The following is a 27,616-nucleotide window of genomic DNA, read 5'->3' as shown; positions in this document are numbered from 1 at the left end:
CCAATTTACAAGGAAACGGAGGTACAGAGCAGTAAACCAGCATGCTCAAGGGCGGGTAAAGGAAGAGGAGGGGACCAGAAGGGCATTCCAGGTGGCAGGCACGGCACATGCAGAGGCAGAGAGGCAGGAGAAGCCGTCTGTTGTGAAGTTAGGTGAACCCACACACCCAGAACATGGGGCCCTGAGAGAAGTGTCATCCGAATGCTGTCCTTGGGTCCTGCTAGGGGCTCTCACATTTGTAAGATTGCTTGTGAATGTCACTGTGGAACCTGGTATTTATTTTTGTCTACACAAGCCCATTTTGTGGTTATAGATCCAAAAGCAGGATTGTGGGTAGTGAAGTGGAAAAGCCAGAACTCCTACCTAGGCAGATGGGCTCCAGAGTTCATGTCTGTGGTCACGTACTGACTGCTTGGCCTTCAGTCAGACTCCACCCCGCCTAGGAGGAAAGGCCCAGCGTTTTCACACCCCCAGGGTGTTTAGTCAATTAGAAAACTCACCAATTGACACCAATTTGCCTGACCACCCATTTTTGCCTCTGTGGACCCAGTGGTTCTGAAAGCTCATAGGTGTCAAATATGGAGCCCAGGCAGAGGTCTACTGGTGTCATGGTGAATTGCCCCAGGGCCAGTCTGTGAGAGCTTTTACTGCCATAAAATTCACTTGGGCCACTTATTGTTCTCACTCACGGTTATAGCTTCCTGTTTAGTCCAGAGCTCTGGGCTGAACCTAACATCCTGGGACCTCATTTCAGTAGGACAAAATTATTCCTTTTTAGACTCACAGGGAGATGTAACAAGAGTACAATTGTGTTGTGTGTTCTCTTAAAAAAAAAAAAGAATACATTTTTAAAAATAAGTCAACTGAATTTTAAGGGAATATGAGTAACTGTAATGCCTCTTTCAGAACATTTAGTAATCATTCTCCATGTTTGCCATAGACAAGCAACTGTGCTGTGTTTTCAAATGCAGAGGGCAGACGTAAGGGCCATATTTTTGGCAATGGAAAACCACAAGATTTGAACCAGGAATTCTTGTTAAAAAAATGTTATAAAGGCCATTTTTCTTTTCTCAGAGTTGTTAAACCCTTCCATGAACCCTTCAGCCACACTGGTTTAAATCATGACATCACCTGGGAACCTCTGGTGAGGTGTTTTACAGACTATAAAACACCAAGACCAAAGTTCCTTCATATAGAGCAAATTCCTGCTGTTGTTGGCAGTGATGATAAACATAGATCACCGGACTGTCCTGACATCTGGGTTCTGAGCTGCCTTAACCATTCTGGGATCACAGGTCCCTTAATTTATCTGCTTTCCCCCCCAGGAATAGCAGCAGCGCCCATCCTCAGTCCTTGCTTGGGTATTTGTCCTGTTTTTTGAAAGCTGAGAAGGTGTAGAGCAGGGGTCCCCAAACTACAGCCCGCGGGCCACATGCGGCCCCCTGAGGCCATTTATCGGCCCCCGCCACACTTCTGGAAAGGGCACCTCTTTCATTGGTGGTCAGTGAGAGGAGCATAGTTCCCATTGAAATACTGGTCAGTTTGTTGATTTAAATTTACTTGTTCTTTATTTTAAATATTGTATTAGTTCCCATTTTGTTTTGTTTTTTTTACTTTAAAATAAGATATGTGCAGTGTGCATAGTGATTTGTTCATAGTTTTTTTTTTTTTTAGTCCGGCCCTCCAATGGTCTGAGGGACAATGAACTGGCCCCCTGTGTAAAAAGTTTGGGGACCCCTGGTGTAGAGGATAATAGAAGCTGGGGCTCCGCAGTGGTGGCATCAGTCAAGCCAGTAGAATCAGAACAAACATGCTCTACTTCTGTCATCCCTGCCCAGAGGGCAGGACCAGGCATAGACCCAGGCCCCATTATCCTGAACAGAATGTCATGTGCAGGCCATATGGCGGACCTAGCAGGTCATCTGGTAGAATAAGCCAGTGTTCCAAAGACAGGCAGAGTCCTTTGGCATCTTGCTCATCCCTTGGAACCCTGTGCCCTTCCTTTGTCTGGGGTGGTTCCTCTCCTGGAGGCCTGGCTGGGACGACTGTGCAAGGAGATAAAAGAAAAGGCTTTTTTTGATTCCTTCTGTTACTGGTTAGCCCTGAAAGCCCTGTGGTCCTCCCCGAAAACACGACACCTAATTGGGTTCGTTTCTGCCAGAGCCATCTTCTGCTCTCTGTTATTTTTCTTTTGTGATTGGAGAAGGTTCCTGTGTTTTATATTTTCACAAAGCTAGTCTTCTTTGTTACCTCTGAAGAAGTTGATGTGTTTTGTCATCTGTCTGGATAGCAGATTCTCTGTGCTTGGATATTCGGCTCATCCTCTCATTAGTCTCTTATGTAATTTTCACTTTAAATGAAGACTGTTTCCGGGACGATTTAGCTTTAAACTGTTACCTGACTGCATGCAGTAAGGGCTGACAGGCAAAAATTTGCAGGCAAGTTGTCACTAGGATTTTGCTCCTCGTGGCCAGGGTGCTGATCAGAGGTCAAATTCTGGGATCTCTGTTCAGATTTGCTTAGAATTTGGCAGAGACAGGTTAGAGCCTGTTTGTGTCCCTTCCTGCCCAGCGCCTTTTAAGTTCCGTTCCTCTTTGAATTATTAATATTTGTCCAGAAGCATTGAAAATTCAGACTTAAAGTGAAAAATCTTCCATAACTGCTGCTTTAATTTTTCAGGAAACTTCTTTAAATAAGCAGCTTTTCCTCATGCATATAAAATATAATTAAAATAAACACAGTTGACCCAACTTTTAGGAAAACATTGGTTTTAAAAACAAGGCATCAATAAAGAACACCCCGGGCTCTGGACCCCACAGTGAGCCCTGTTCTCCCTTCCCTGGTCTCTACTACCACCTCTCTTCTCTCTTCTGCCGGAATCTAGCTGCCCGGGAAAAATCATCTAAGTGTATTAATACTGAGTTGGGGCTTATATGACACTCTAACACTACTTTATAACTGGGGAAAAGGCCGTCAGCCAGAGAAAAGAATTTCCCACTGCAGACTCTTTAGCCTCAGGCAGCCGTTAGGCATGCTGATTTTTATTTTATTTTTGTTTGTTGGGTAGTGGGGAGTCAAGTAAGCTTTCTCCTCTGCCAGTCCCATGTGTCCTGCTCTTTAAACCTCGGGAGTGGTTCTGCTTTCATGTGCTCTGAGAGAGCTGCAAAGTGGGCAGCTCAGTGGGAGGCGACAGAAATCACTTATGCCTTTGGGCTGCGTCCCCCACCTCCCCTGCACCTGAGAACACTCCATTAATATGGGTCAACGTGGAAAGAGGCATCGGTTGCTGACTGTTAAGAACCTCTTGGTTTTGCAGCACCTGGAAACTCATGGTGTGTGAGCTGAGGAGGCCTGTGTGCCAATGTCGTAGGGAAACAATGGTGGGTTCGAGACTTCGGTTATTAGGGGTGATGGTGGAGAGGCGCTCATGATTTGGCATGAGTCTGGTCTTGTGTGCTACTTCGTTTGTTTGTTTCTTCCTCTGTTCATTAAATACTGACCGAGGACCTCCTAAGTGCCAGGCTCTGTACCTGCCGCTGGACATAAAGAGGATGAGTAAGATGTCCTGTCTTCCGAGGGCAGCTCAGCCCGATGCAGCAAATGTGAAAATAAGTAACATCACTAGGAAGCGGCCTGTTCTGTATTAGAAGCATTTACATGGTATCATGGTGTGACCGGCTATCCTGAGGGGAGCAGTGTGGCCAAGGAAGAGAAATTTGGGGTCGGAGGAAGAATGGGAAAGGGGAGAAGTCCAGGGATGTTTGAAGCTGATGTGTAGACAGTTTCTCAAAAGGCATTTTAGAGAGAATAGTGTATACAGAAGATACTGCTTTGAGATTAGGTGGGGAAGCATTGGTTGCTGAAATATGTAGAAACTGGCAAGAATCAGGTTGTGGAAGACCTTGTAAACCTTGCAAATGAGTTTGGACTTTATCATATAGGTCTTTCAGAACCTTAAAAACTGTTTTTTGATAGGGAAGTAACATGATACCATTTGTGCTTTGAAAAGATCATTCTGGTGGCTTTGTGGAGAATGAGGTAGAAGTCCAGGAAAGCAGAAACCAGTTAAGAGTGGACTCTGGGACAATGATGAGAAAGAATCAATAGGGCGTGCCGACAGATTGGAAAGAAGATAATGAAAAGGGAGAGATCTAGGATGACTCCAGGTTTAAGGCTTAAATGACAAAGTAGGATATCAAAAACATCAACAACGATATTATTAATGGCTATAATTATTGGATTGGAACCTTACCAGGCACAAAGGGTTTGGCTACTAGCTTTACATATATTATTTCATTGAAAAATTGTAATAATATTACTGCTATAATTATCTTCACTTTGGACAGGAGAACTTGAGACTTTGAGAAGTGAAGTAACAGGAATGTCCCAGGCCCCGTGGCAGATAAGCGATAGTGCATGAATTTGAACCCAGCCACTCTGAGCTCAGAGCCTGAGGGGAATTTAGCAGGAGGATTAGTCAAGGCAAAGTATCTTACTTTTGTTCAGTTTTGCACATAACACATTTAAAGTGCCTATATTTTACAGAGGTCAAAATATTTAGCGGAGAATTGGACAGCTGGGTCTAGAACTGAAGGATGTCGTCTGTGCTGGACATGTAGAATTGGGATTCCCCAGTTTGCAGGTGGTAGTGAAGAAGGTGGGTGTAACGTTGGGTGACTCTCAGAAGAGCCAGGATGGAACCAGGAAGAGCCACATGTAAGGGTGCATGTGCTCAGACAAGTTTCAGAAGGTTGCTGAGGTGAAGGTGGAGTTTGAAGATCTGATGGAGGGACTGGTATGATTAAATTCCTCAGGGAGCTGAAAGAAGATTTAAAATGAGGATTGACTTGATTTGGGCAATTAGGTGGTTGATGGACAGGCAAGAGCTGAAGTTACAATGAAGTGGGTTAAATTATTTTTTTTTAAGAAGTGAGAAAATGTAGACAGTGGGCTCAGACTACAAGGTCGGCTGGAGAAGTTGGTGAGAGACAGGCAGCTTCAAAAACAGGGGAGATACTATTTTTTTATGGGGGCCACTGGCGATATTGGTGTGCAGGTAGAAGAGGCCGAGCCTGAGAAGCAGCGGAGTTTACACTAGGACGTTTATCCAAGTAGGTGGGGGAAGTAGGATTCTTCCTTCCAGCCCTCAGAAAGAGATAATGGACTCATAGTGAAAAAAAATGTTCCTTCACTTTCAGTTTACCCACCTCTTATTATATATATGAAGAAACTCAAGCTAGAAAAGTGAAGTGACCTGACCTGTCCATGGTCGCACAGCAAGGCTACATCCCTATGTCCTTGGAGGGTAGCATCCCTCCTGCTACCTGGCCCCTTCCTCTCCTCCTGCCGTGGGAGAGGAGAATCCCCGAGATGTTTCTCATGGCTCTGAGGCCCCCGGCCTGCACAGTGGCTCTCCCTGCTTTTTCAGAATGCATGCCCTTCCAGATTCTGACATGTCAGCAGAGCTTCAGCCCTGTGGAGGGGGCATGAGAGCTACTGTCATTTCCTTAACATGCCGTGGAGCAAGGTTTTATATATTTAATGATAAGGTGTCATTAACAGCAGCGCTGGAAGCCTCTGTCTCACCTGAGCACCCAAGTTCCTAGAGGGAGGAAGGGTCTCATAGTTAAGAGCCTTTCACCACCTCTTCCTGGTCCAAAGGAAGGGAGAATATATTTGTTCACACAGACATTGCACCTGGACTCCAAACCTGGGTGCCATAAAAGATTGCATGTAGGTAGGGTGCGGTAGCAACAGAGATTCCTTAAATGAGAGAGGGCTGATGCTCTCCCAAGACCTCATCAGTCGAGTTACTTGGTGGATAGTAGCAGCTATCCATAGTGCTCAGAAGGGCCCTTGCCTCAACTTGACTTATGAGTCTTCTGTACCTGTATGTATCTAGAGGTGGTTCATGATCCCTTTTCACCTTCTTACCATCCAGAAGTTATGCTGTCTGCCTGGTTGTCATACAATTCTGATTAAATACTGATTTTGAGCACTGGTTAAAATCCACAGCCCTGTAGAGAACACACTGCCTAGAAGTTAAACATGTGAACGCTATATATTATAAATATAGACCTCTCTTTTGTCATTGACCTTCAGTTACAACCCTCTGGCTTGGTAGGCTCCAAGGAATAGCAATTAACTTGTTTCTCTGTTCTTTTTCAATCTACCCAAACCCATTGCTTGCTCTTTTTCCATTTGGTCATGTGGGGCTTTTGGGTGGTATTGTAAGTCCTGTGACCCCAGGGGCTGACATTCCCATGGACTGCAACGTGAGCTGTGAGCACTGGAATTTCATGGTCTATAGAGTGAAGAGATGCCCCCCATGCTGCAGATCTAGTACCCTCATTCTCTTCTATAGTTCATAGCTCTCAACTAAAAGAGTGAATGCTATCTGAGAGTAGGGTGCCCACCTTCTCTGGGTCTACTGCCCTTTTTTGTTATTGATTTATCAGTATTTGAATAAATCCAAATTAAATAAGAATGCTAATCTTGCCCTAAGAGATTCAGCAGGGTTATGGTGCTTCAGGGCACATGATTAGTTCTTTTGTTTATTCCTTCATTCATAGTTGTCTCAATTATTGACAATGATAAGACATGTTTGCCCCAGGGGACTGAGAAGAAGCTTCCGTAGGCTCTGAAAAATTAGGAGAACTTAACCAGGCCAAGGATGGCAAAGAAGGGCCTCCTAGAAGAAAAGTAGAAGAGGCCTGGTGGAAGTAACACACTCCAGGGCTAGAAACAGAGCCAGGGCGCTAAAAGCACAAGTTAAGAGGAAGAGGCTTGAGCTAAGACTGGAGAGGGAGGTGGGACTCAGAACACAGAAGGCCATGGTACAGAGGTCTGGGCTTTCTCCTAAGAGTATAGGAAGTTACTGAAGATGATGAGATTATGTGATGACATTTATCATCTAAGAGTAATTTTTGCTTCATCTAGAAAATGAATGGGAGACTAAGGGACAGACAGAGAGGTTGGTAAAAGGGCAGAAGATTATGATACAAGGGAAGGCAAGGAATGGAAGTGTTTTAAAAAGCTGTGAATACTCAGCTGTGTCTAGAAGAGCTATTGAGCAATTGGGTGAGACAGGCCTTATTGCATTAAGTTACCTGGAGGCCATCAGTGCCTTTACAGAAAGGCATTGAGAGAAGAGCTAAACAGAGGAAGTACAAAAATGAGTGGGAGGTAAAGAAATGACAACAGTTAAGAGTAAAAAAAAAGTTTTTTCAGTGTCTGTGAATGGAAAGAAAGAGACAAATGGTGGCGGGAGGAAGATCTGGGGTCACTGTAGCTTTTCTTACTCTGTTTTTGATGGGAAAGGCTTTGCAAATTTAAGTGCTGATGTATAGTATTTAATTGATACAAAGTTACAGACTACCTAGAGAGAAAAAAATATCGGGGGGTTTTCTGATTCAGAAAGGACAGAAGGGATTGGGTTGAAACATGCAGAGAAGAGTTGAGGGGTGAAATATTCTCTTAAAACAGGAGAGAAGGAGGAAGAACTAGATGAACATGCAGATAAGTTGATGTATTTGGTAATGGGACGTGGGTATGGAAAATGTTCTTATCTACAGCTGCTATTTTCTTGAAGTAGCTAGGGGGTAGGAGGAAAGACTGCAGTAGAGTAAGGAGAGAGGACTGATTAGTACCTTGAGGAAAACGGAAAGAATTTAAACTTACTGACTTGGGGAATGAGAAAATCTAGTAAAGAAACAGGATCCACATGGAGTTTTAGAACACTAGCTATAGCTGGTGATCAGGAATCCTGTGATATAACTACCAGATCGCCCCAGAGTGTGATTGCCTTTGCTAGTGCTCAGCTCCTCTGCGGTGGTTACAGAACGTGAATGGCTGAGTTCGTCCAAGGTAAGAACTTTGCAAGAAAGTCTGACAGAGACAAAAAAAATGAGGGAATCTAGAGTATGGGCAAATGTGTTGGTGAAATGAGAGATTGTGGACTATGGCATGTGAGGTGGATAAAGTTGAATGTCAAGATTGGGGAAAGGTATTGAATTGGAAGAAGGGAGAACAGTTAGTAAAACAGAAGGCTGAGGAGGAGGACAATCAGTCATAGTGAAAGTGGGCTGACAGGCAGGCTGGGAAAACCAGAGATGGGGATCAAAGCATATAGTGCTTGATTTTATGATTTCTAAGGGGAAGAAGCTATAGCTGATAAGTCCCAGAGTGGAACCATGCACTATGCCTACCAAAGTCTGTGAAATGTTTTTCTTAGAGAGTGACTGGGAAATTATTCACTGAAAGAATAGAGGAGAAGCAGAATCTCAAGGAGGCAGACTTTTTTTTGTAAGATCATAGAAGCCCATATCTGGGAGAATCATTGGGACACTGGGAAGACCAACTCCACTTTCAGATCCTGAGGTGGATGGACTATGAGAGTATAAGCAGCCCCTTTTTTAGAAGTGGCCTCTCCAGACAGGAGAGCTTTGTAAGCACAAGGCATCTATCTGCCTGGATTCATTGGCCTGGGGATAAAGTATGCCTATTCCATGTCCAAATCCTCATTTCCTTTGAACTAAGAGAGCTTTCAGAGAGGTGAAGACTATATACTCATTTCTCTGTCCAGGATTTGTTCATTTCAAATGTGGCTACTGTGCTGTAACCCTAAAAAGAACTTGCATTATCCAACCCTCTACATTCTTCTGCTTAAAGAATCCCTTTCAGAATTTCTTTTAGTTTGAGTCTGCTAAAATGAAATCTCTCAGTTTTTATTTGTCTGAGACACTTTGTTTTGCCTTCATTTTTGAATAATGTATTCACTGGTCATAAAATTCTAAGCTGGAAATTTATTTTCTTTCAGCACTTTAAAAATGTCATTCTATGGTTTACTGGAGTCCATTGTTTCTATTGATAAGTCAGCTGTCAGTATTGTTCTTCTTTGAATGTAATATGTCTTTCAGCTTTTAACCTTTTTTTGTCATTATGTTTAGCATCTTAACTATGGTGTGTTTAAATGTGATTTTTTTTTTTTTTTTTTTTTTTTTTTTTGTATTTAGAAGGTTTTAGAGTTTCTTGAATGTGTGACTGTGGTCTTTTGTCAGTCTTGAATAAGAATGTAGCCATTATCTTGTCAAATATTGCTTCTGTTCATTTCTCTCCCCCATCTTCTCAACACTACCACTCTCAGGGATTCGGTATGTTGGGTCTTTTCACAGGATCCTCTATGTCTCTTAGTCTCTTATCCATTTCTTTCAACATTTTTTGCTTTCCATGTTTCTGTTGGATACTTCCTATTAACCTATCTTCCAGTTGAAAAATCCTCTCTTCAGCCACAAGAAATATATTGCTAAAAATATCTATTAAGAAGTTCTAGTTATTATGCTTTTTAGTTATTATGCTTTTTAGTTGTATAATTTTTATTTAATTATTTTTAAATACCATGTTTTTTGCTCCATAAGATGCACTCTTCCTCCACAAAAGTGAAGGGGGAAATGCCCGTGCATCTTATGGAGCAAAAAATAGGGTATTTTATTAAATATTTTAACACACCATTTGGTTCAGAATATTTTTTTTCTTATTTTCTTCCTTAAAATCCTAGGTGTGTCTTATGGTCAGGTGTGTCTTGTGGAGTGAAAAATACAGTAGATTTCATTTCTCTGGTAAATTATTGACCCTATCTTTTTTTCTTAGAAAGAATAAACACAGTTATTTTTTAAAATCTATGTCAAGTAACTAATTGCTAGGTTACCTGTGGGACTATTTTTAATGTCTTTTTTTTTTTTTTTAGTCTGAGTTCTTGAAATGTCTAGTAACTGCTGCTTGAATTTGAGCATATTCTGTAAAAAATTCTAGTCTCGGGATGATATTTTTCTCTAGAGAAGATTTATCTTATCTAATAAGTAGCCAGAGTAGGAGATAACATCCATCCAATCTAGGTCTTAGCTTACCAGAGGTCAAGTTGGAGATTTTGTAAGGTTTGGCCTTTTGGAATTTCTATAAGGCTTGGTGTTTCTCATGTTTGTCTCCCCTCCTTGAGGCACAGATCTTCAGAAGCCCAGACAAGAGCCTGTAGACATTTACTAGACCTCCTCCTTCTTGGTGCATCCGAAACTTGAGACTGCCCAACTTGGCTCTACTTTGTAACTATCCTTTCATCTTTATACAGTTTAGGAATTAGCAAATCCCAGAATGTGACACCAAGTGCTGAGTGTGGGACTCATTTCATTCTACCACCTTTCGCTCAAGGATCCTGCCACTCAAACCCTGGCTGTCCTGGTAGCTCTGAACTCCTTGTAAGAGCTTTCCTTATTTTAATTTGGCTTTAACGTCGGGAATATATGGAAGAAGCATTTATAATACCAAAAAATGACAAAATGTACTGACTGAGCTATCCCTGTTCTCTAGCTAAAGGAATAACATAATATAATTATGTTCTGTACTTCGAGCTTACACATAAGGAAGGTGGTTGGCTCCCTCCTCCTCCTTGGAGGCATCTATGTCTATAAAACTGGGCCTTAATCCTCCTAGAACACCTTAGCATTTATGAAGGCATACAGAAACAGTTTTGTAGTTGTACAAGATAAAAGAGCAAACATGTTTCTCCCCCTCCTGCTTTTTGCATTTTTGCCCAGTAAGATATAACAGTAGCAGTCATGAAAATACTCACAAAAATTTACTAGAGATCTGCAGGCCAGGTTCTATGTTAGATGCTTTACATAGATTATCTCATTTAATCCTTAGAAGGACCTAGGAGGTAGAAAATATAATTATTTCTATCTTACATTGGAGGAAACTGAAGCTTAAAGAGGTTAAATGGACTTAAACAGAGTCCCCGAGTCAGGAAGTAAGTGGCCCAAGGAAGTCTGAACTCAGATTATTCTAACCCCAAGGTCTATGTTCTTTTCCAACATTGCATCCTGCCTCTTTACTTGCCCTTTTTCAACATAACAAGCTTCATGATTTTACTGAGTCCTAGAATTCTGAGATGCTTCCTTAAATAAGGTAGGAGTGATGTGTTCAGAGGGGGTTTACATGGAAATAAATCTCCTTCCTGGTACCTTTCTCTCTGGTATTTCCAGATCCTTTCCTTCCCAACTCAGCCTTACTTTGATGTATATTTTATATTAAATCCTCCAGTTTATATTTTCCATGGCAAATCTAAAAGTAATTCTTTTTCAAAATAAGGCCTCATGCAGGAACAGGAAGCAATTAGTGATGGGATTTTATTTTCGGAGGATGAGATTAGTGGGGGCGGGGTCTATGGCGAAATTGCTTTCTGCCACGTCAGATGAATTATAGGAAATGATAACTCAGCCAGCTGCTTGGCACTTGCCAGTGAGTCAGCAGTGAGTCCATCCTGGGTCTCAGTACTAGAGTTACAGCTGTGACACACTCTTCCTGGTAAGGCCCCTCCTTGCCCTGCTGTCTGGGGCATCTGCCCTGCTGTCTGGGGCATCTGGCCAGAATGTGAACCACTCAGTTATCTGTCCTTGTGGAGAAAGATTCACGCAACTGTCTCCTTTTTTACATGCAGTTATTTCTAAGTTTCTCCAACATTGATTGATGTTTCTTAATTTTCCCCTGATACTCTGTAAAAACATCCAAGGACTTTACTTCCAGACAATGAAGTTTAGAACTGATATCATAACAGAATTTGGCTCTTAGGGCAACATTTTGTATTTTTATACTGCTTCAACTTTCTAGGGTCTTTATAAATGGCCAGACCTTGTGGAAAAGCAAGACAGGAAAATGCTACTTCTGGAGAAGTGGTAGGTTGAAAGAGGCCATCTCATCATCATTAAAATAGGTGCACATGGCAAGAAGACTAGACCCAAGTCATCATAGTTCTTGGGTTAAGATGGTAGGGTCATTGGTTTGTTTGTTTGTTTTCTCTACTTGCTTTTCTAGTTTTGATAAGGACTTAAGTGGTAAAATTTATTCTAAAGTAATCCTTTAATATTTTAAAATAAATATTCAGCTGTGAGGGGAAAATGTGGCCAAATAGCTTTTGATATTTTACAACATCTTTTCATAGCTCCACCGTAGACCTCAGGTCAAATTAGTCATATACATGGTGTCCAGAAGGAAATGGGTGAGGACTGACTTTGTTCAGAATTTCTTTGTGCGAGGCATTGAGTTCTTTTTCATCCTGTGGAAAGGTGGTATTATCCACATACTAGAGATAAGGAAACTAACGGTCAGATTAAAGAACCTTTGCTGGATCAGTCAGCTAGCAAGTTCAAGTCAGACCACCAACAGAGTGCACACTCTTTCAACTGAGAACAAAATCATGCTGCCCCAGATCCCACTAACTTACTGCTAGATTGATTATCCATTGAGAAAATTTGTATTGCAATATTGTTCTCTCTCTCTCTTTTTTTTTAAACTAGGATTCTAAAAATCACATAGACTGGCTTTTACTTTATTTTTTTTATTTTTTTATTTTTATTATTATTTTTTTGTATTTTTCTGAAGCTGGAAACAGGGAGAGACAGTCAGACACACTCCCGCATGTGCCCGACCGGGATCCACCCGGCACGCCCACCATGGGGCGACGCTCTGCCCACCAGGGGGCGATGCTCTGCCCCTCCTGGGCGTCGCCATGTTGCGACCAGAGCCACTCTAGTGCCTGAGGCAGAGGCCACAGAGCCATCCTCAGTGCCCGGGCCATCTTTGCTCCAATGGAGCCTTGGCTGCGGGAGGGGAAGAGAGAGACAGAGAGGAAGGCGCGGCGGAGGGGTGGAGAAGCAAATGGGCGCTTCTCCTGTGTGCCCTGGCCGGGAATCGAACCCGAGTCCTCTGCACGCTAGGCTGACGCTCTACCGCTGAGCCAACCGGCCAGGGCCAGACTGGCTTTTACTTTAATAAGAAAGAGAAATATTGAAAGCATTGCATAGAGTCCATGTGCATCTGTGTGTTTGACATTAAGAAGATAAAGAAGGTATACATAGTAAGTGCCTGGTTGAGTGCTTGGACTCTCCCTGGACTGTGAAGTGATTCTCATCCTCTCCCCTAGAAGTTCTTAGATATATAAAACTGAAAACAAGTCTTAATGTTTTACTGTTTGATACAGTAGCTACAAGGCACCAGTTTGGTAGTAGTATTGCGAAATGGAGCATTTACAGTTTCACAAAAATACCCATCAAGCTCCTAATTTATTTTTTAAATAAATGGATACCATTTAAAGATTTTTTTTTTTAATTTTGGCAGTTAATATTATACAATTAATGCCATAAGCTTTGTTGAGATATTGACATACATAGAAAATACTACAGAGGTGTAAATGTACAGTTTAATAAAATTTAACATATACATACACCTGTGAAATACCACGGCAATAAAAATATTGTATTCATTACCCCAGAAAGATGTTTTGTAATCCTATACGTTTGAAGGCAAAAGTCCCTCATCAATAAGATGAAAAGAGACTCAGGTGAGCTGAGTCTGGGCTCTGCTGTCTTCCTAAATAGCTTCATGAAATTCAGTAAGTCCCTTAATTTTTCCAGCCCTTTGTTTTCTCATCTGAAAAATGAGGAGTTTGGACGAGATGGTCCCCAAGGCCCCCCTGTGGCTCTAAAGTCCAATAAAACTAAGAGGACAGGTGTACTTAGGGTATTGGTTTGTGTCCAAATGGTTTTATGTAAAAATGGAGACATCCCCAGTGGTCTGGTGGCAGCTGCGCTGCTTCATCTCTGCCCTGTTTTGCTTGATTGATTGATTGTGGAATCATTTCATTTCTTTAATTCTCTTTCCCCCTGACTCAAGGTCATTCCTGTCATTGCCTCCGTGTTGGTGTTACTAATTTAAGGAACTGTTCTACCTAAGAATTTAGGGCTAAGGCTTGAGTAATACTGGGAACTTGTCAATGCTCTAACCAAAGATCAACTGAGGGGCGACGGGACCATCAGATCCCTGGATATTGGCGAGACAGCCTGGGCATTTTTCTGAGGGACCAAGGAAAGCTGCACTGGATGTATTTCAGGGCTGGGGGCAGGGAAGCAGATTGGAGTTTAATTAAAATTCTAATCCCAACATTGCCCATTTTCTTGCCAAGTCAGCAGCCAGCATTTCTGTTTGTGGTTCTGGGGATTTTGCTCTGATGACATACACCGTTACCTTAAAAACTCTTGCAAATTTGCCTAAAACTTCCATATGCCTAACAGATGCTTTCATCAGGCCTGGCACACTGCCATCTTGTGCTTGTGTTTTCAGAGGTACCTCTTCACCACGGCCAGGGCCCCTGCTGGGAGGAAGGCATGGGAGAGAGCTGGTGGTGAAGATGGAGCTGATTACAAATAAGGAAACAGGTTCATCACAGCGTTGAGGTCTTTCCAAACGGGTTTCTCTTCCCTAGGTAGCTAAGTGGCATTTCTGAGGCGGGGCTGCTCCCACGGGACCTGGGCCCACCATGAGCTTCTTCCTGCTTTGTGCCTCCATGCTGCTCCTGATGGTGTCCCAGCTGAGGGCAGTCAGCTTTCCTGAAGATGATGAACCCCTTAATACTGTTGACTATCACTGTAAGTAATCGAAATACATCCTCTTTTCCTAAGAAGGAGCTTTTCTGGTTTTGATTTTTTCTAAACGTATTTGTTTGCAGAAAGAGTTTTCTGTGCCTTAAAAGTGTTTTGCATATTAACTTATCTATCATCGTGTTTGGAGAAAATGGGACAGTTTTGTCGGGTGCTTTTCTAAAGCAGCCCATACATAGGTTATATATTTTCTGTTAAAAGGAAAAGACCATTTGCTGACATCTACTGTCTTTTTATTCATTTATATTCAAGACCCGAAGAGAGGAATTTAGTTAAAACCCTTCTACAACTGGTATATACAGCTAATCAATGCTGTATATTGATTCTTTAGCTCCATAATCCTGACTGATGATTTAGCCCATTTTTACTTGCAGATTCGAGGCAATATCCGGTTTTTAGAGGACGCCCTTCAGGCAATGAATCGCAGCACAGGCTGGACTTTCAGCTGATGCTGAAAATTCGAGACACACTTTATATTGCTGGCAGGTAATTTTCCTCTCGTTGGTTTATTAGATTAAAATTCTTTTCTCTTGTGGTGCTTGCATTAATGTGTCTAGTTCATGAAAAACTAATATGTGATTGTGATCAAAAATTGCAAGTGGACAAAAATATTCACAGAGAGGAGTCAGTGTTGTGTACCAGGAACAAAATACAGAGATGAAACCTTCGGTGGTGCTGTTTTATGACTGCCACCAAGAGACCGTACATCATTCTTTATTCTTAAAGCAGCAGGGGGAAAAATTTTTCTTTATTCTTCTTTAACTTGGAATTATTCGAGCAAATATGAGAACTATGTCAGTGCTAATACAAGTAGCAATTTAACCCATACCTGAAGAGAAGAGCTCTCTTTGCTCCCTAGCCATGGTGATACATAAAAGCTTCTTACTAATGAAAAAGTATCCTGTGTTGACTTTGTTGGAGACAGAGAAAATCCCAATGATCTCCAAAACACAATAAAGGCAGATCTGTAAAAATAAAACAGGAGGCATCTTACCATTTTTATGCATGCCTGTGATATATGACTTGACTGCCTTGTTTCTAACAGGGATCAAGTTTATACAGTCAACTTAAATGAGATTCCCAAAGCAGAAGTAATACCAAGCAAGGTAAGCTAGTGGAGTTGGCAAATTGATTTGCATTCCCTCAGAAGTTGGATAATAACCCCCCTCCCTGCCCAGAATTTTCAGTTAAATGTTGAACTTGGGTTTTGCTTGATTCACGCAGAAACTGACATGGCGGTCAAGACAACAGGATCGCGAAAACTGTGCTATGAAAGGCAAACGTAAAGTAAGTAAAGCAGGCACGTGCCTGCTCCCTTCACCCTTTCTGTGGTCTTGATCCCACAGTGTCAGCATATGCCATGGCTAATGTTAATGTAATTATTACTTTCCTTAGGATGAATGCCACAACTTTATTAAAGTGTTTGTTCCAAGAAACGATGAGATGGTTTTTGTATGTGGTACCAATGCATTTAATCCCATGTGTAGATACTATAGGGTAAGTATATTTTATCTGATGTGCTTTTGTTGTCTATCAGTTTTTCTTTCTTCACTAGTATACTGTTAAATTCTGCTATCCCCTAGTCATTGTTTTATCCATAATGCTATGGAAGCATAAAGACAAAAATATTTAAATAGAATTTCAGTGCAAATAAAGCAGTATTGCCTTCAAACAGGTACATTGAACAGATGTGACACCAGCTATTTATTTTTCTTTTGTAGTTGAATACCTTAGAGTATGATGGGGAAGAAATTAGTGGCCTGGCAAGATGCCCATTTGATGCCAGACAAACCAATGTTGCCCTTTTTGCTGGTAAGATTCTTTATTGTAATGAATATAAATGATTAATGACATTGAAGGTGCAAAAGGAATTTAAAGGAAGAGGAAATGATCATAACTAGGATAGCTACCTTCATCCAGGTGTTTCAAGGTCTAAAAGCTATGAAAAATTTTCTAGAAAAGAATTAAAGGTAAGCATAGCATCATATTATATTCTAACACTGTTGTTAGGTAGGCCAGTGACCCTGAATAAGTCATTTAACTTTTTGAAGCTTAGATTCTTCATCCTTAAAATTAGGTAATATTATGGGCCAACCTGTCACAGGTTGATTATGAGCATCAGGTTTAGCTTTATTTCTATATACAGGACTAACAGGTGAAAGCACTCCAAAGAGTATCACACATAAGGCAACATGCCACAGGATAATTATGGTTATTCTACTCAAATTATAACTTTGGTTTCAGATGGGAAGCTATATTCTGCCACAGTGGCTGACTTCTTGGCCAGTGATGCTGTTATTTATCGAAGCATGGGCGATGGATCTGCCCTTCGTACAATAAAATATGATTCCAAATGGATAAAAGGTACCTTTGAAGAGCAGTGTTGTGGGATCGCCAAGGGTAGTGGGATAGCCAAGGGGGAACAGGAGCCCTGGACATCAGGATGTTCCATGCATGATGTTATATTGTTTATTTGTAGCAAGTATAAGCTGCTTTGGTTGTGAACAAGGGTATTGACAAGAAATGAGGAGACCTGTAGCCAAGGCAAAAAAGTAGATTCATTCAGGATTTTATCTTAGGTGACCTCAAAAATAAATAAACAGAAAGGGGTTCCATTTCAATGTGCCTATTTGCCAAACTCTGAATGCACACGACACTCCTTGCCCACTCTCATCTACCTATCCTGAAAAGTTAACAGTGAGAGTTGATTCGGTCACAGCTGCACAATCATTTTGTTCTTTGGAGTCTAGAAATCAAGATTTAAAAAAAAAAAAACTCAACGTAAGAGATTTGCTTCCCTAGTTAAATAGGTTAATGAGTAAATGTGTTGAAACAAAGACCTTTGCTAGTGTTCAGTTCCCGGCAGGCTTTTCACAGTCCATTAATTGACATTAAAGACTCCACGGTCCCTGGAGCTTCAAGTCACCCATGTCGGGACTCAGACTAGTTGGTGTATTGAAGTTCTCATTGGCTTAACATCTGTCAGTCATGCCTAGCAGTCAGGGTTGTACGCTGATTGAATTATCCTTTGGGAACCTGTGTGTTTGTGATTTTTCTTCCAGAGCCACACTTTCTTCATGCCATCGAATATGGAAACTACGTCTATTTCTTCTTTCGAGAAATTGCTGTGGAACATAATAATTTAGGCAAGGCAAGTATAGGTGCTTGATTTGTACTGTGGACCTATACTACATAGAATTGAGCCTACTTTGGTAGCAGTATGGCCTTTGTGTGTTTTCAGACCTCCCCATGTTTAGGGCCAAGTGCAGAGAGGTGAGTAGCTTCTCGAGAGAATATTTGCTGACAAACACTTGAACAATGGCTTGAATGGGAATAGCAGCCTTTGGCCTTCAGAAGGTTTCATTTTTTTTCTGCCTGTACAGACAGAGCTCTGCCGGCACCCTTGAGCTAGAGATGCTTGATTAACTCTTGAACAATTTATTGATAGTTCATTGTTTCTCTGTGTCAAAGGCTGAATGGAAAGTAGAGGCCCTTGTTCAACTTGGAGCACTTTGGTAAAAGCCCATATGAGTTTAAAGTATTGCCGGCTCTTCTACATCAGATTCAAGGATTTCATTAGGGACATGAGAAGCAAAGTGGGAGACAGAGTGCAGGAATGGTCTCCATTCCGCCAGGCGGTTTAATAGCTCACTTCCTGGGGGGCTTGTGTGGCAGAACAGGAAAATGGCCCTTGTTTCTCACAGGTACATCTCGTTTACATTCTTAGTCTACAGGTCCCCAGAGAGAAGACGGCTAGATTTCTTTAAACCAGATAAATCTTGAGCGTTTTCTGTCTGTCCCATAAACAGCAGCTTTTGGTTTTCATTGCCCCTCTCTGCTCAGAACCCCACGTTGTACTTTGTCCCTTGGCAGGCTGTCTATTCCCGTGTGGCCCGCATATGTAAAAACGACATGGGTGGCTCCCAGCGGGTCCTGGAGAAACACTGGACTTCATTTCTGAAGGCTCGGCTCAACTGTTCTGTCCCCGGAGACTCGTTTTTCTACTTTGATGTTCTGCAGTCTGTTACAAACATAATACAAATCAATGGCATCCCCACGGTGGTTGGGGTGTTCACCACCCAGCTCAACAGGTGAGAGCAGGTCTTTGGTACCTTGAAAGATGTTCTGTCCTAGCTTGTGGGACCCACAAATGGGTCCGTTGTCACCTGATGGTTTTCCGATGGTTCTCCCCCTTTTCAGCATTCCTGGTTCTGCAGTCTGTGCATTTAGCATGGATGACATTGAGAAAGTATTCAAAGGACGATTTAAAGAACAGAAAACTCCTGATTCTGTTTGGACAGCAGTCCCTGAAGACAAAGTACCAAAGCCAAGGTAAAGAAAAAAGATGAAAGGGGTTGTTGTCTTTACAACACCGTCGGGCCTCGGGAAGCATCCGTCCTCAGAGAGCTGCTGGGCTGGCCGCCCGCGCGTGGCAGGGATCCCTGTGCGGCACGATGGACAGGAAGCTGGTCAGCATCACCCTGTGAGCGTGAATGTGGAGAGCCCGCTGGAATTGGGGAAATAGCATTGCTCTCTGGGTTCTGCTCACCCTTTCTCTCTTGACCTCTTCTTTCAGAATGGACACTTATTCCTTAGATACAGTTTATGGGATGGGAAAAATAAAACAAAACACTGTTTGCCTTCCAGGCCTGGTTGCTGTGCAAAGCATGGCCTTGCTGAAGCTTATAAAACCTCCATCGATTTCCCGGATGAAACCTTGTCATTCATCAAATCCCACCCCCTGATGGACTCTGCCGTCCCACCCATTGCAGAGGAGCCCTGGTTCACCAAGACTCGGATCAGGTAAGACCGTGCGGAAACAGGGACCCACTCCCATCCAGTCCTTTCTCTTCCTCTTGACCCACCCCTCTGACTGGGCTCTCCTCCTCTGGCAGGTACAGACTGACGGCCATTGCTGTTGACCATTCTGCCGGACCCTACCAGAACTACACTGTCATCTTTGTTGGCTCAGAGGCTGGAGTAGTACTTAAAGTTTTGGCAAAGACGAGTTCTTTCTCTTTGAATGATAGCGTATTACTGGAAGAGATTGAAGCATACAACCATGCAAAGTAGGTCTATTTTACGAGAACGCTCTTCAGCACTGCTCAAAAATTTCCGGAGTTTATTTTATCTAGTCATTTCCTTTCAGCCCTCTAAATTAGCAGTGGTTTGGCATATTACTGTTTTGGGTTTTGTTGCTTTTTTTTTCCCCCTCACTGAAATAAATCCTGAGTTTTGTTTTCTTCCTGAGTCCACTAGGGCATGCATGGAGGTGGGCTATTGATGAGTTTAAAAATAATTCAGCCCTTGTCCTTTACCTGTGGAAGATGAGAGCATTTCAGCATCACCCCTACTACATTGCAGATAAATTTCAGGATGTTACATGCAGCAGACAGTTGCAAGCACACACACACATACCCAGAATGCAGTTCTTCCAACTACTGACATAAAAGATTATTTAGACCATTAAAATGAACAAGAAATAGATGAGAGAAATGGAATGAAAGAAAACTAAGGCTTGATCCAGAAACATATAGCACAGGAAGATTTAAATGCATTAAAACATTATCCCTTTTTTCCCCTATAGTCCAACACGGTTTTCACAAATATAATTCCCTTTGATCATCAGAATGGGAAAGCAATCTTAAGAAACCCTTTATCCAGCCTGAAATGTAACCAAGCATGCAGAGCAGTAGAAGATGAATCACATAATTATAACTTAAACTATGTACCTGCCTGGTTTGCTACCGAGCATATTCCTTAAGACCTCCCCACCTCTCAGTACTTGGCAAAAAACCAAACCGTGCTTGTCTTGGATAGTTCATGTATTTTCTGACTTTCTAAATGTATGGCTTCAAAATGTATCTCACAATGTAGGTGTAATGCTGAGAATGAGGAGGACAGAAAAGTCATCTCATTACAGCTGGATAAAGATCATCACACTCTGTACGTGGCATTCTCTAGCTGCATTATTCGCATCCCCCTGAGTCGCTGTGAGCGTTATGGATCATGTAAAAAGTAAGCTGCCATTTTTGTTTCTGCCCTGGGGCTTGCAGCATTAAGACCTTTGATGATGAGAAAATCCAAGTTCCATTCTGTTTGGTTCCTTGCAGGTCCTGTATTGCATCTCGGGACCCATACTGTGGCTGGTTAAGCCAGGGGACCTGCGGTAGAGTCACCCCAGGGATGGTGTAAGTAGACTTTGCCTCCTTAGCTAAGATCTCCACATTTGCTCCTATCTTTCCCAGAGTCTCTAAAGCTAGAAATTTTAGAAAACATCCAATAACACTACTTTTATTTTTTTCTCTTTTTTTCTTCCTGTTTTGGTGTTTATCTTGTTTTTGTTTGTTTATTTTTATATGGGAGAAGTGGGGAAAAAAGGAGAAATCTGTAGCTGTGAGAGGGGAGATTATAGACAGCATAATACCTAAGTGACATAGGCAGTTCCCTTCTGCTCTCTTACACAATCCAGTGACCAACCATTTAACAAAAATACTCAACTTAGCAAGCTATGTTGTAATGTCCGTGTTTTTTCTCTCTGCCTATTCTAACTAATCGATTTGTGTTCTTGGTTCTGCTCTGGTTGTCACTTGTTTCCTATGAAGGCTGTTAACTGAAGACTTCTTTGCTTTCCATAACCACAGTGCTGGAGGGTACGAGCAGGACACGGAGTTCGGCAGCACGGCCCACCTAGGGGACTGCCACGGTAAGACCGGCTCTCCCCCGCCTCCCAGCGCTTCTTTTTTGACCACATTTGCACGTGAACATTATTTTACAACCAGCCTTTTAATGACTCAGGACACATACCACCTAGCATTTAACTTAAACTTCTCAAAAGCTGAGAGCTATTTGGTCATGAGGATACATTAGAGAAGAATCTTACTATTATTTTTTTCCCCTTTAGAGAATTGTTGTTGTTTTTTTTTTTCTTCACCATTTACAATTTTGTAGGAAATCTAGTAAAAGGTAGTCTAACCAGTAGGTCAGTCTTTTCATTTATAGTTTTTTCTTTTGACTTTTTTAGTTAACTGGAATTCATAAATTTTTGCTTTCTTTTTGGTTACTTTTTTACTGATTACTTGTTCCTTTAATTCTTTTAGAAATTTTGCCTACTTCAGCTACACCAGATTACAAAATATTTGGCGGTCCAACATCTGGTTAGTTTTTTAAATTTTTTTTGAATTAACAACCTTTTCTTTCCTTCAGTGCAGCATTTTCAGCCCCTCCCCCCTCCTTTTACGCAGTTTGGCAGCCCTTCATTTTTGTGCTTTGACTCATAATCCCACTGATGGCACCAAAAGACTTTTTATTACTCAGTACTTCACCCTGTGGAGCATGTTAACAGTCCATCATTGGCCAAGGCACATCCTCTAAGGAAAAGCAAACAGATTAACATAGACTGCATTCCAGCTGCACGCGTCCCCCCCACCCCGCCCACCCCCAGCTTTCTTCTCACCCTCGTGCATTGTGAATGTCCCCTCTGGCCATCTCTGTGTCATGGATGGCAGGATTTCATTATTTCCCCCCCTTCTCTCTTCACCTTTCCTCAGACCTAGTAAACAAATACACATTTCCCCAAAATGTGTATTTATACATTTTAGAGCTCTTTTTTGAGTGGTTTGCGGTAATCCTGGGACACTTGGACTCTTGTGGCCTCAGTGGTATGACAAAGGCTCCTGGTTGGATGAAGCTGGTTGCTGATGTATTAAGGTGCCCAGTGGGCTCCCCACATCCCTATTAGAGTCTTCATCTGTCACCATTACATCAGTTTGAATTGGGGTCTCTGGAGTTTTAACCTAAAGTCGTATGTGTACATTTTGAGGGAAAAATCTGTTTGGTGGGGATCAATAATAGACATGCTAAGAGGTTAAGTCACTCCCCATCCCAGTGCTACTTCTACAACTCACCAGCAGTTTCATTCCTTGGGGGAGGTGGGGAGGGGAAGGGATGGCGGATCTTACGTATCAGAACATCCTAATTCAGCTTGTAAATGCCGTTTCTTTTGCATGAGTTGCTGCCAACTCTTTGGAAGAAACTCCCTGGGCATTTTGGAAGGCATGGGCAAGGTTCATCCCTGCTTTTGTGCTTTACCGTGGACAGTGAGCCCTCAGTGCAGTGAATAATCTACAGATGGACGGGGGTCCGTGGAAAAGCAGGACGACCTGGGCAGAGCTGGTTTATCAGGTCCCAGCTCAGGTGTTTGCACGGACCTAGCCACGTGCTTTCCGATGAAGCCACACTTAGAGACTCCAGGGAAGGATGTGCAATCTCCAGCCGGCTCTGAAAGTGCTTGAGAAACACCCAGAAAGAGAAATGAAACGATGTTGTCTCACAAAAGGATGAAAAAAGTAGCAATTAATCTTTGAGATTTGTGTTACCTTTTCTGTGAGTGTCATTCATCACCACAGGGACTTTCCAGGAGTGTTCTGAGTGTCTTTAATTTTGAAATCTTAACATAGCATTAGTGTGTTTAGTTTTTATTTTTCCATTGCAAGAAAAAAGATTTGGGGTAGGCTCTGTGAATGTGTTTTGATGAAATGCTAGAATAGGGTTTCTCCTAAAATATACTTAAACTGTACTTAAAAAAAAAATGCACCAGACCAGTCAGGAAAAAAAAAAAAATCTGCTGATACTACCCACGTTAATAAAAATCTGTTTGCCACCACAGACATGGAGGTATCTTCATCTTCTGTTACCACAATAGCAAGTATCCCAGAAAACACACCTAAAGTGCTTGATACCTGGAGACCTAAACTGACGAGCTCCCGGAAATTTGTAGTTCAAGATGACCCAAACACTTCCGATTTTACTGATCCTTTATCGGGTATCCCAAAGGGTAAGGCCTCACCAGGGAAATCATCTCACTGAGTGGAAATCTGATTCCTAACATCTCTGAGGAGCCTCAGCACTTAACCCTCTCCTGAGGCTAGCGGGAACAGAGTTGCTAAGCCTCTTCCACCACCTCTGCTGGCCATAGTTGCTTCGGTTTTCTACGATAACTTGGAGTGCATTCCTTCAACGATGAAAGAGGTGGAAGCTGTTAAAGAAAGGGTGGTGAAACAGCCACTCAGACAATCTAATCTGTTGATTTCTGTCTGGAGATTCTGGAGACTTGTGGATATCAGGGAATTTCGAGGGTCACCCCACCACATCCAAAAACTTGTGAATACCCCGATGTCAGATATTTTACTTAAAGAACGTTTCCCAGTCTTCTGTTTAGCTACAGTTCAAAAATGCAGTATGCAAAGGATGTATGAGGTACTCAGTTGCTTGAATGCCACAAGCAAAAAAATGTAACAGCTCATAATACTAGAAGCAGTTATAACATAGCTGCCCAAGGAGTAGGCTTATTTGATACATGATTCCAAAAAAAAAAAAAAAAAATCTATTCTGTAGTGCTTACTGAACTATGGGATCAGGTTTCCAATCAGTTTCTATGACAGTGCATTGTCATTTATTATTTATGTCTGTTGATTTTGGTTTTATATATTTTCACTGTAAACAACTTTATAATAATTCTTTTTGCTTTTTCTTGAGTAGTACCATTTCTACTTTTCTTTCTTTGTCTTTCAAAATGCCACTGAATCTCATAACCCTAGACATTTATTAAAAACAACTAACATTCAAAGGCCTTAGTACTAACCTAAAGCAACCAAATCTTCAAAGTCACTCTGACTTACCTTATTCTGGGATAGCTGTGTTTATAGCATGTAACAGACTTGGATACCTCTTAAACTAACATTTCATTGGTTGACTGTTAGATGTCTGTGGTTGCATTAAAAATCCCGATAATTAAAAATAATTCTCTCTCCTTCTAGTCTAACTTGAATATTTCTAAATACCTCAAGTTATTTGAATTATGTTACTTAACTAATGCAAGATATTATTTCCTTAGACTGTTTAAATTTCTTTCATATCAGGCAATTCAAGAGTGCTTGACCCCAAGATGGAATGAAAAAAAAAATCAAACATAGAAGTCTGTATTTGTTAGCTAACAATGACCAAGCAGGTGCTTTTAGTTTGTAACAAGTTGTGTTTTTATTCTGATTAAGATAGCATAATTGTATTAGAATAATTTGGTTAGCATAATATATAGATGCCATTTCATACATTTTCCTAATCCTAGCAGCTTCCCTTTAATCCTCAGTTATGATTAAGAGAAAACCATGAGATAAAACATTATGAGCTTAAAACAGGCCATTTAGAAAATAGACACCTTTCTAATTCTAATTTTTAGATAGAAACTCTTAAAATGTCTAATAACTATTTAAGAAGTCTTGGGGGGGAAAGAGACATTGAATACAGAGCAAGGGGAGGTTAGAGTTATCCTGGCATTTGCAGCGATCAGATGTCTGTGGGGATCCTATGTAATTAAAGAAAAAAATGTAACAGACTTGGATACCTCTTAACCTAACATTTCATTGGTTATTTTAGAGTCTACAGAATTTTAGAGTCTACTGACCCTCCAAGCTAAGCATATAGACCATATGAAGGTAGTGTTGGCTCAGTGGAAACTGTTTGCTGGCAATATTGTTCAAAAGAGCACCTCACCAAGACCCTCCCTGTGTCTATTGCAGGTGTGCGGTGGGAAGTCCAGTCTGGAGAGTCCAACCAGATGGTCCACATGAATGTCCTCATCACCTGTGTCTTTGCCGCTTTTGTTTTGGGTGCATTCATTGCAGGTGTGGCAGTGTACTGCTATCGTGACATGTTCATTCGGAAGAACAGAAAGATCCACAAAGATGCAGAGTCTGCTCAGTCATGCACGGACTCCAGTGGAAGTTTTGCCAAACTGAATGGTCTCTTTGACAGCCCAGTCAAGGAATATCAGCAGAATATTGATTCTCCCAAATTGTATAGTAACCTGCTGACCAGTCGGAAAGAGCTACCACCCACCGCAGAAACTAAATCCATGGTAATGGATCATCGAGGCCAACCTCCTGAGCTGGCTGCACTCCCCACACCTGAGTCTACGCCTGTGCTGCACCAGAAGACCCTGCAGGCCATGAAGAGCCACTCAGACAAGACCCATGGCCATGGGGCATCAAGGAAAGAAACCCCCCAGTTTTTTCCTTCTAGTCCTCCTCCCCACTCCCCATTAAGTCATGGGCACATCCCCAGTGCCATCGTTCTTCCTAATGCCACCCATGACTACAACACGTCTTTCTCAAACTCCAATGCTCACAAAGCTGAAAAAAAGCTTCAACACCTTGACCACCCTCTTACGAAGTCATCTAGCAAAAGAGATCACCGGCGTTCTGTGGATTCCAGAAATACCCTCAATGATCTCCTGAAGCATCTAAATGACCCAAATAGTAACGCTAAAGCCATCATGGGAGACATCCAAATGGCCCACCAGACCCTGATGCTGGATCCCGTGGGACCCATGTCTGAGGTTCCACCTAAGGTTCCTAACCGGGAGGCATCGCTCTACTCTCCTCCTTCAACTCTCCCCAGAAATAGCCCAACCAAACGAGTGGATGTCCCCACCACTCCTGGAGTCCCAATGACTTCTCTGGAAAGGCAAAGAGGTTACCACAAAAACTCTTCCCAGAGGCACTCTATATCTGCTATGCCTAAAAACTTAAACTCACCAAATGGTGTTTTGTTATCTAGACAGCCTAGCATGAACCGTGGTGGGTACATGCCCACCCCAACAGGGGCAAAGGTGGACTATATCCAGGGAACACCAGTGAGTGTTCATCTGCAGCCTTCCCTCTCCAGACAGAGCAGCTACACCAGTAATGGCACCCTACCTAGGACGGGGCTAAAGAGGACACCGTCCTTAAAACCTGACGTGCCACCAAAGCCTTCATTTGCTCCTCAAACGACATCTGTCAGACCACTGAACAAATACACTTACTAGGCCTCAAGTGTGCTATTCCCCATATGGCTTTATCCTGTCCATGTTGTTGAGAGGGTGATGTTGTAAGGGTACCTTAAGATAAGAGACTCACTTGTATTTTAAGAGAACCAAGTGGCCAAAGAAACTCTTTCTAACTTTGGCAACATCAGAACTTGCCACATGTAGCTACTGCAACAAGGCTTCTGTGTACTGTGCCTGAAAACAAAGGAAGGTGCTGGCCATTTCATTTCTGTTGTTTGAAGCTAAGGAGAGGTGTAGCTCAGTGGGGCTATCTTCCCAGTGTGAAGAGCTGATACAGTACACAAAAAAATCTGTGAGCAAATACTTGAAAATGGGTTCAACTTAGACTGCCATTGTGTGTGGTCTTCCCATTAAATGTGAACATTTTAATATGTATGCATTCACCTTGCCTCTTGCACAAATGTCAAAAACAATGGTAATATTTCAAAGAAGCAAACTTGTAGATTACCAAACAATTTGCTTAAAAGTCAGTCTTAGACCCAAACTGTAGCATTTTTTTTTATGTGGGGCATTTTTTTCATGCCACCTGTGTTGCGTGTGTGCGTGCGAGCGTGCGTGCGTGTGTGTGTGTGTGTGTGTACGTGCATTCTGTATCCCCTAGGATTTGATTAGGTGCCCATTGCATCTTTTTTGTGCTATGAAGTTGTTTACATTGAGCATGACTGAACAATAACTACTTCCCACAGCAGTCCATTGGGTTCAGCTTTGAAAAAGAAAGAAAATCAAGGCTGATTCAACCATCAATATAATTGACTTACACGGTACCCAATGCCAGAATGTAAGAGTTCTAAGTAATTTTGTGCTGCTATTCATTAAAACTTCTATTACAGTCTTGCCAGCTTAAGAAGATAGAGATGTTAAGAGGTTTCCTTGATTTATCCAACAGTATTCAGTAGTAAAATTTACCTGTCCACTGTGAATCCGAGCCTGAGTCACTTCTATTTAACCTTGGGCACACTAATTAAGGTTTTATTTTGATTGTTTTTGTTTTTTCCCATGCAGTAAAATTTCCCTTCCTTTAACTCCTCTTACTCCAATATTTAAAATTAAAAAAAAAATACAAAAGAAGAAAATGTGAAAAAAATTTGTAATTGGCTTAACAGACACAGTCTATGAAAACCTAATAGTGGTGCAATCATGCTGTCTATGTTGTGTTATATGAGAACTTCCCCCTAAGTCATGCAGGTAATGACAATATACTGTAAATATTACATGTGAGTTTACCTGAATCTGTGCATTTTGT

General features: G+C 41.8%; 1 protein-coding gene across 10 annotated transcripts in view; it reads left to right on the top strand.

The window, feature by feature from the left end:
* SEMA6D (semaphorin 6D) overlaps positions 1-26,885 on the top strand; it is a 728,815-nt gene extending 701,930 nt beyond the window's left edge. For 3 of the 10 annotated variants that reach the window (XM_066388287.1, XM_066388285.1, XM_066388286.1), the window contains 18 exons: positions 14,312-14,474; positions 14,861-14,972; positions 15,532-15,592; positions 15,711-15,773; positions 15,882-15,983; positions 16,208-16,298; positions 16,731-16,850; positions 17,549-17,637; positions 18,360-18,577; positions 18,687-18,818; positions 19,134-19,289; positions 19,382-19,555; positions 20,364-20,504; positions 20,600-20,677; positions 21,092-21,192; positions 21,587-21,643; positions 23,155-23,322; positions 25,064-26,885. In XM_066388287.1, coding sequence (XP_066244384.1) covers positions 14,366-14,474; positions 14,861-14,972; positions 15,532-15,592; positions 15,711-15,773; positions 15,882-15,983; positions 16,208-16,298; positions 16,731-16,850; positions 17,549-17,637; positions 18,360-18,577; positions 18,687-18,818; positions 19,134-19,289; positions 19,382-19,555; positions 20,364-20,504; positions 20,600-20,677; positions 21,092-21,192; positions 21,587-21,643; positions 23,155-23,322; positions 25,064-26,352 — 3,261 coding nt within the window. In that variant the 5' untranslated portion in view covers positions 14,312-14,365 and the 3' untranslated portion in view covers positions 26,353-26,885. The remainder of the gene's footprint in view (positions 1-14,311; positions 14,475-14,860; positions 14,973-15,531; positions 15,593-15,710; positions 15,774-15,881; positions 15,984-16,207; positions 16,299-16,730; positions 16,851-17,548; positions 17,638-18,359; positions 18,578-18,686; positions 18,819-19,133; positions 19,290-19,381; positions 19,556-20,363; positions 20,505-20,599; positions 20,678-21,091; positions 21,193-21,586; positions 21,644-23,154; positions 23,323-25,063) is intronic. The other 7 variants (XM_066388288.1, XM_066388291.1, XM_066388293.1 and 4 more) reach the window with 7 other exon arrangements.
* Positions 26,886-27,616: the final 731 nt, after the last annotated feature.

Source organism: Saccopteryx leptura, chromosome 6, assembly GCF_036850995.1.
Source record: "Saccopteryx leptura isolate mSacLep1 chromosome 6, mSacLep1_pri_phased_curated, whole genome shotgun sequence".
NCBI lineage: Eukaryota > Metazoa > Chordata > Mammalia > Chiroptera > Emballonuridae > Saccopteryx > Saccopteryx leptura.
This window is presented reverse-complemented; position numbering and strand designations above follow the sequence as displayed.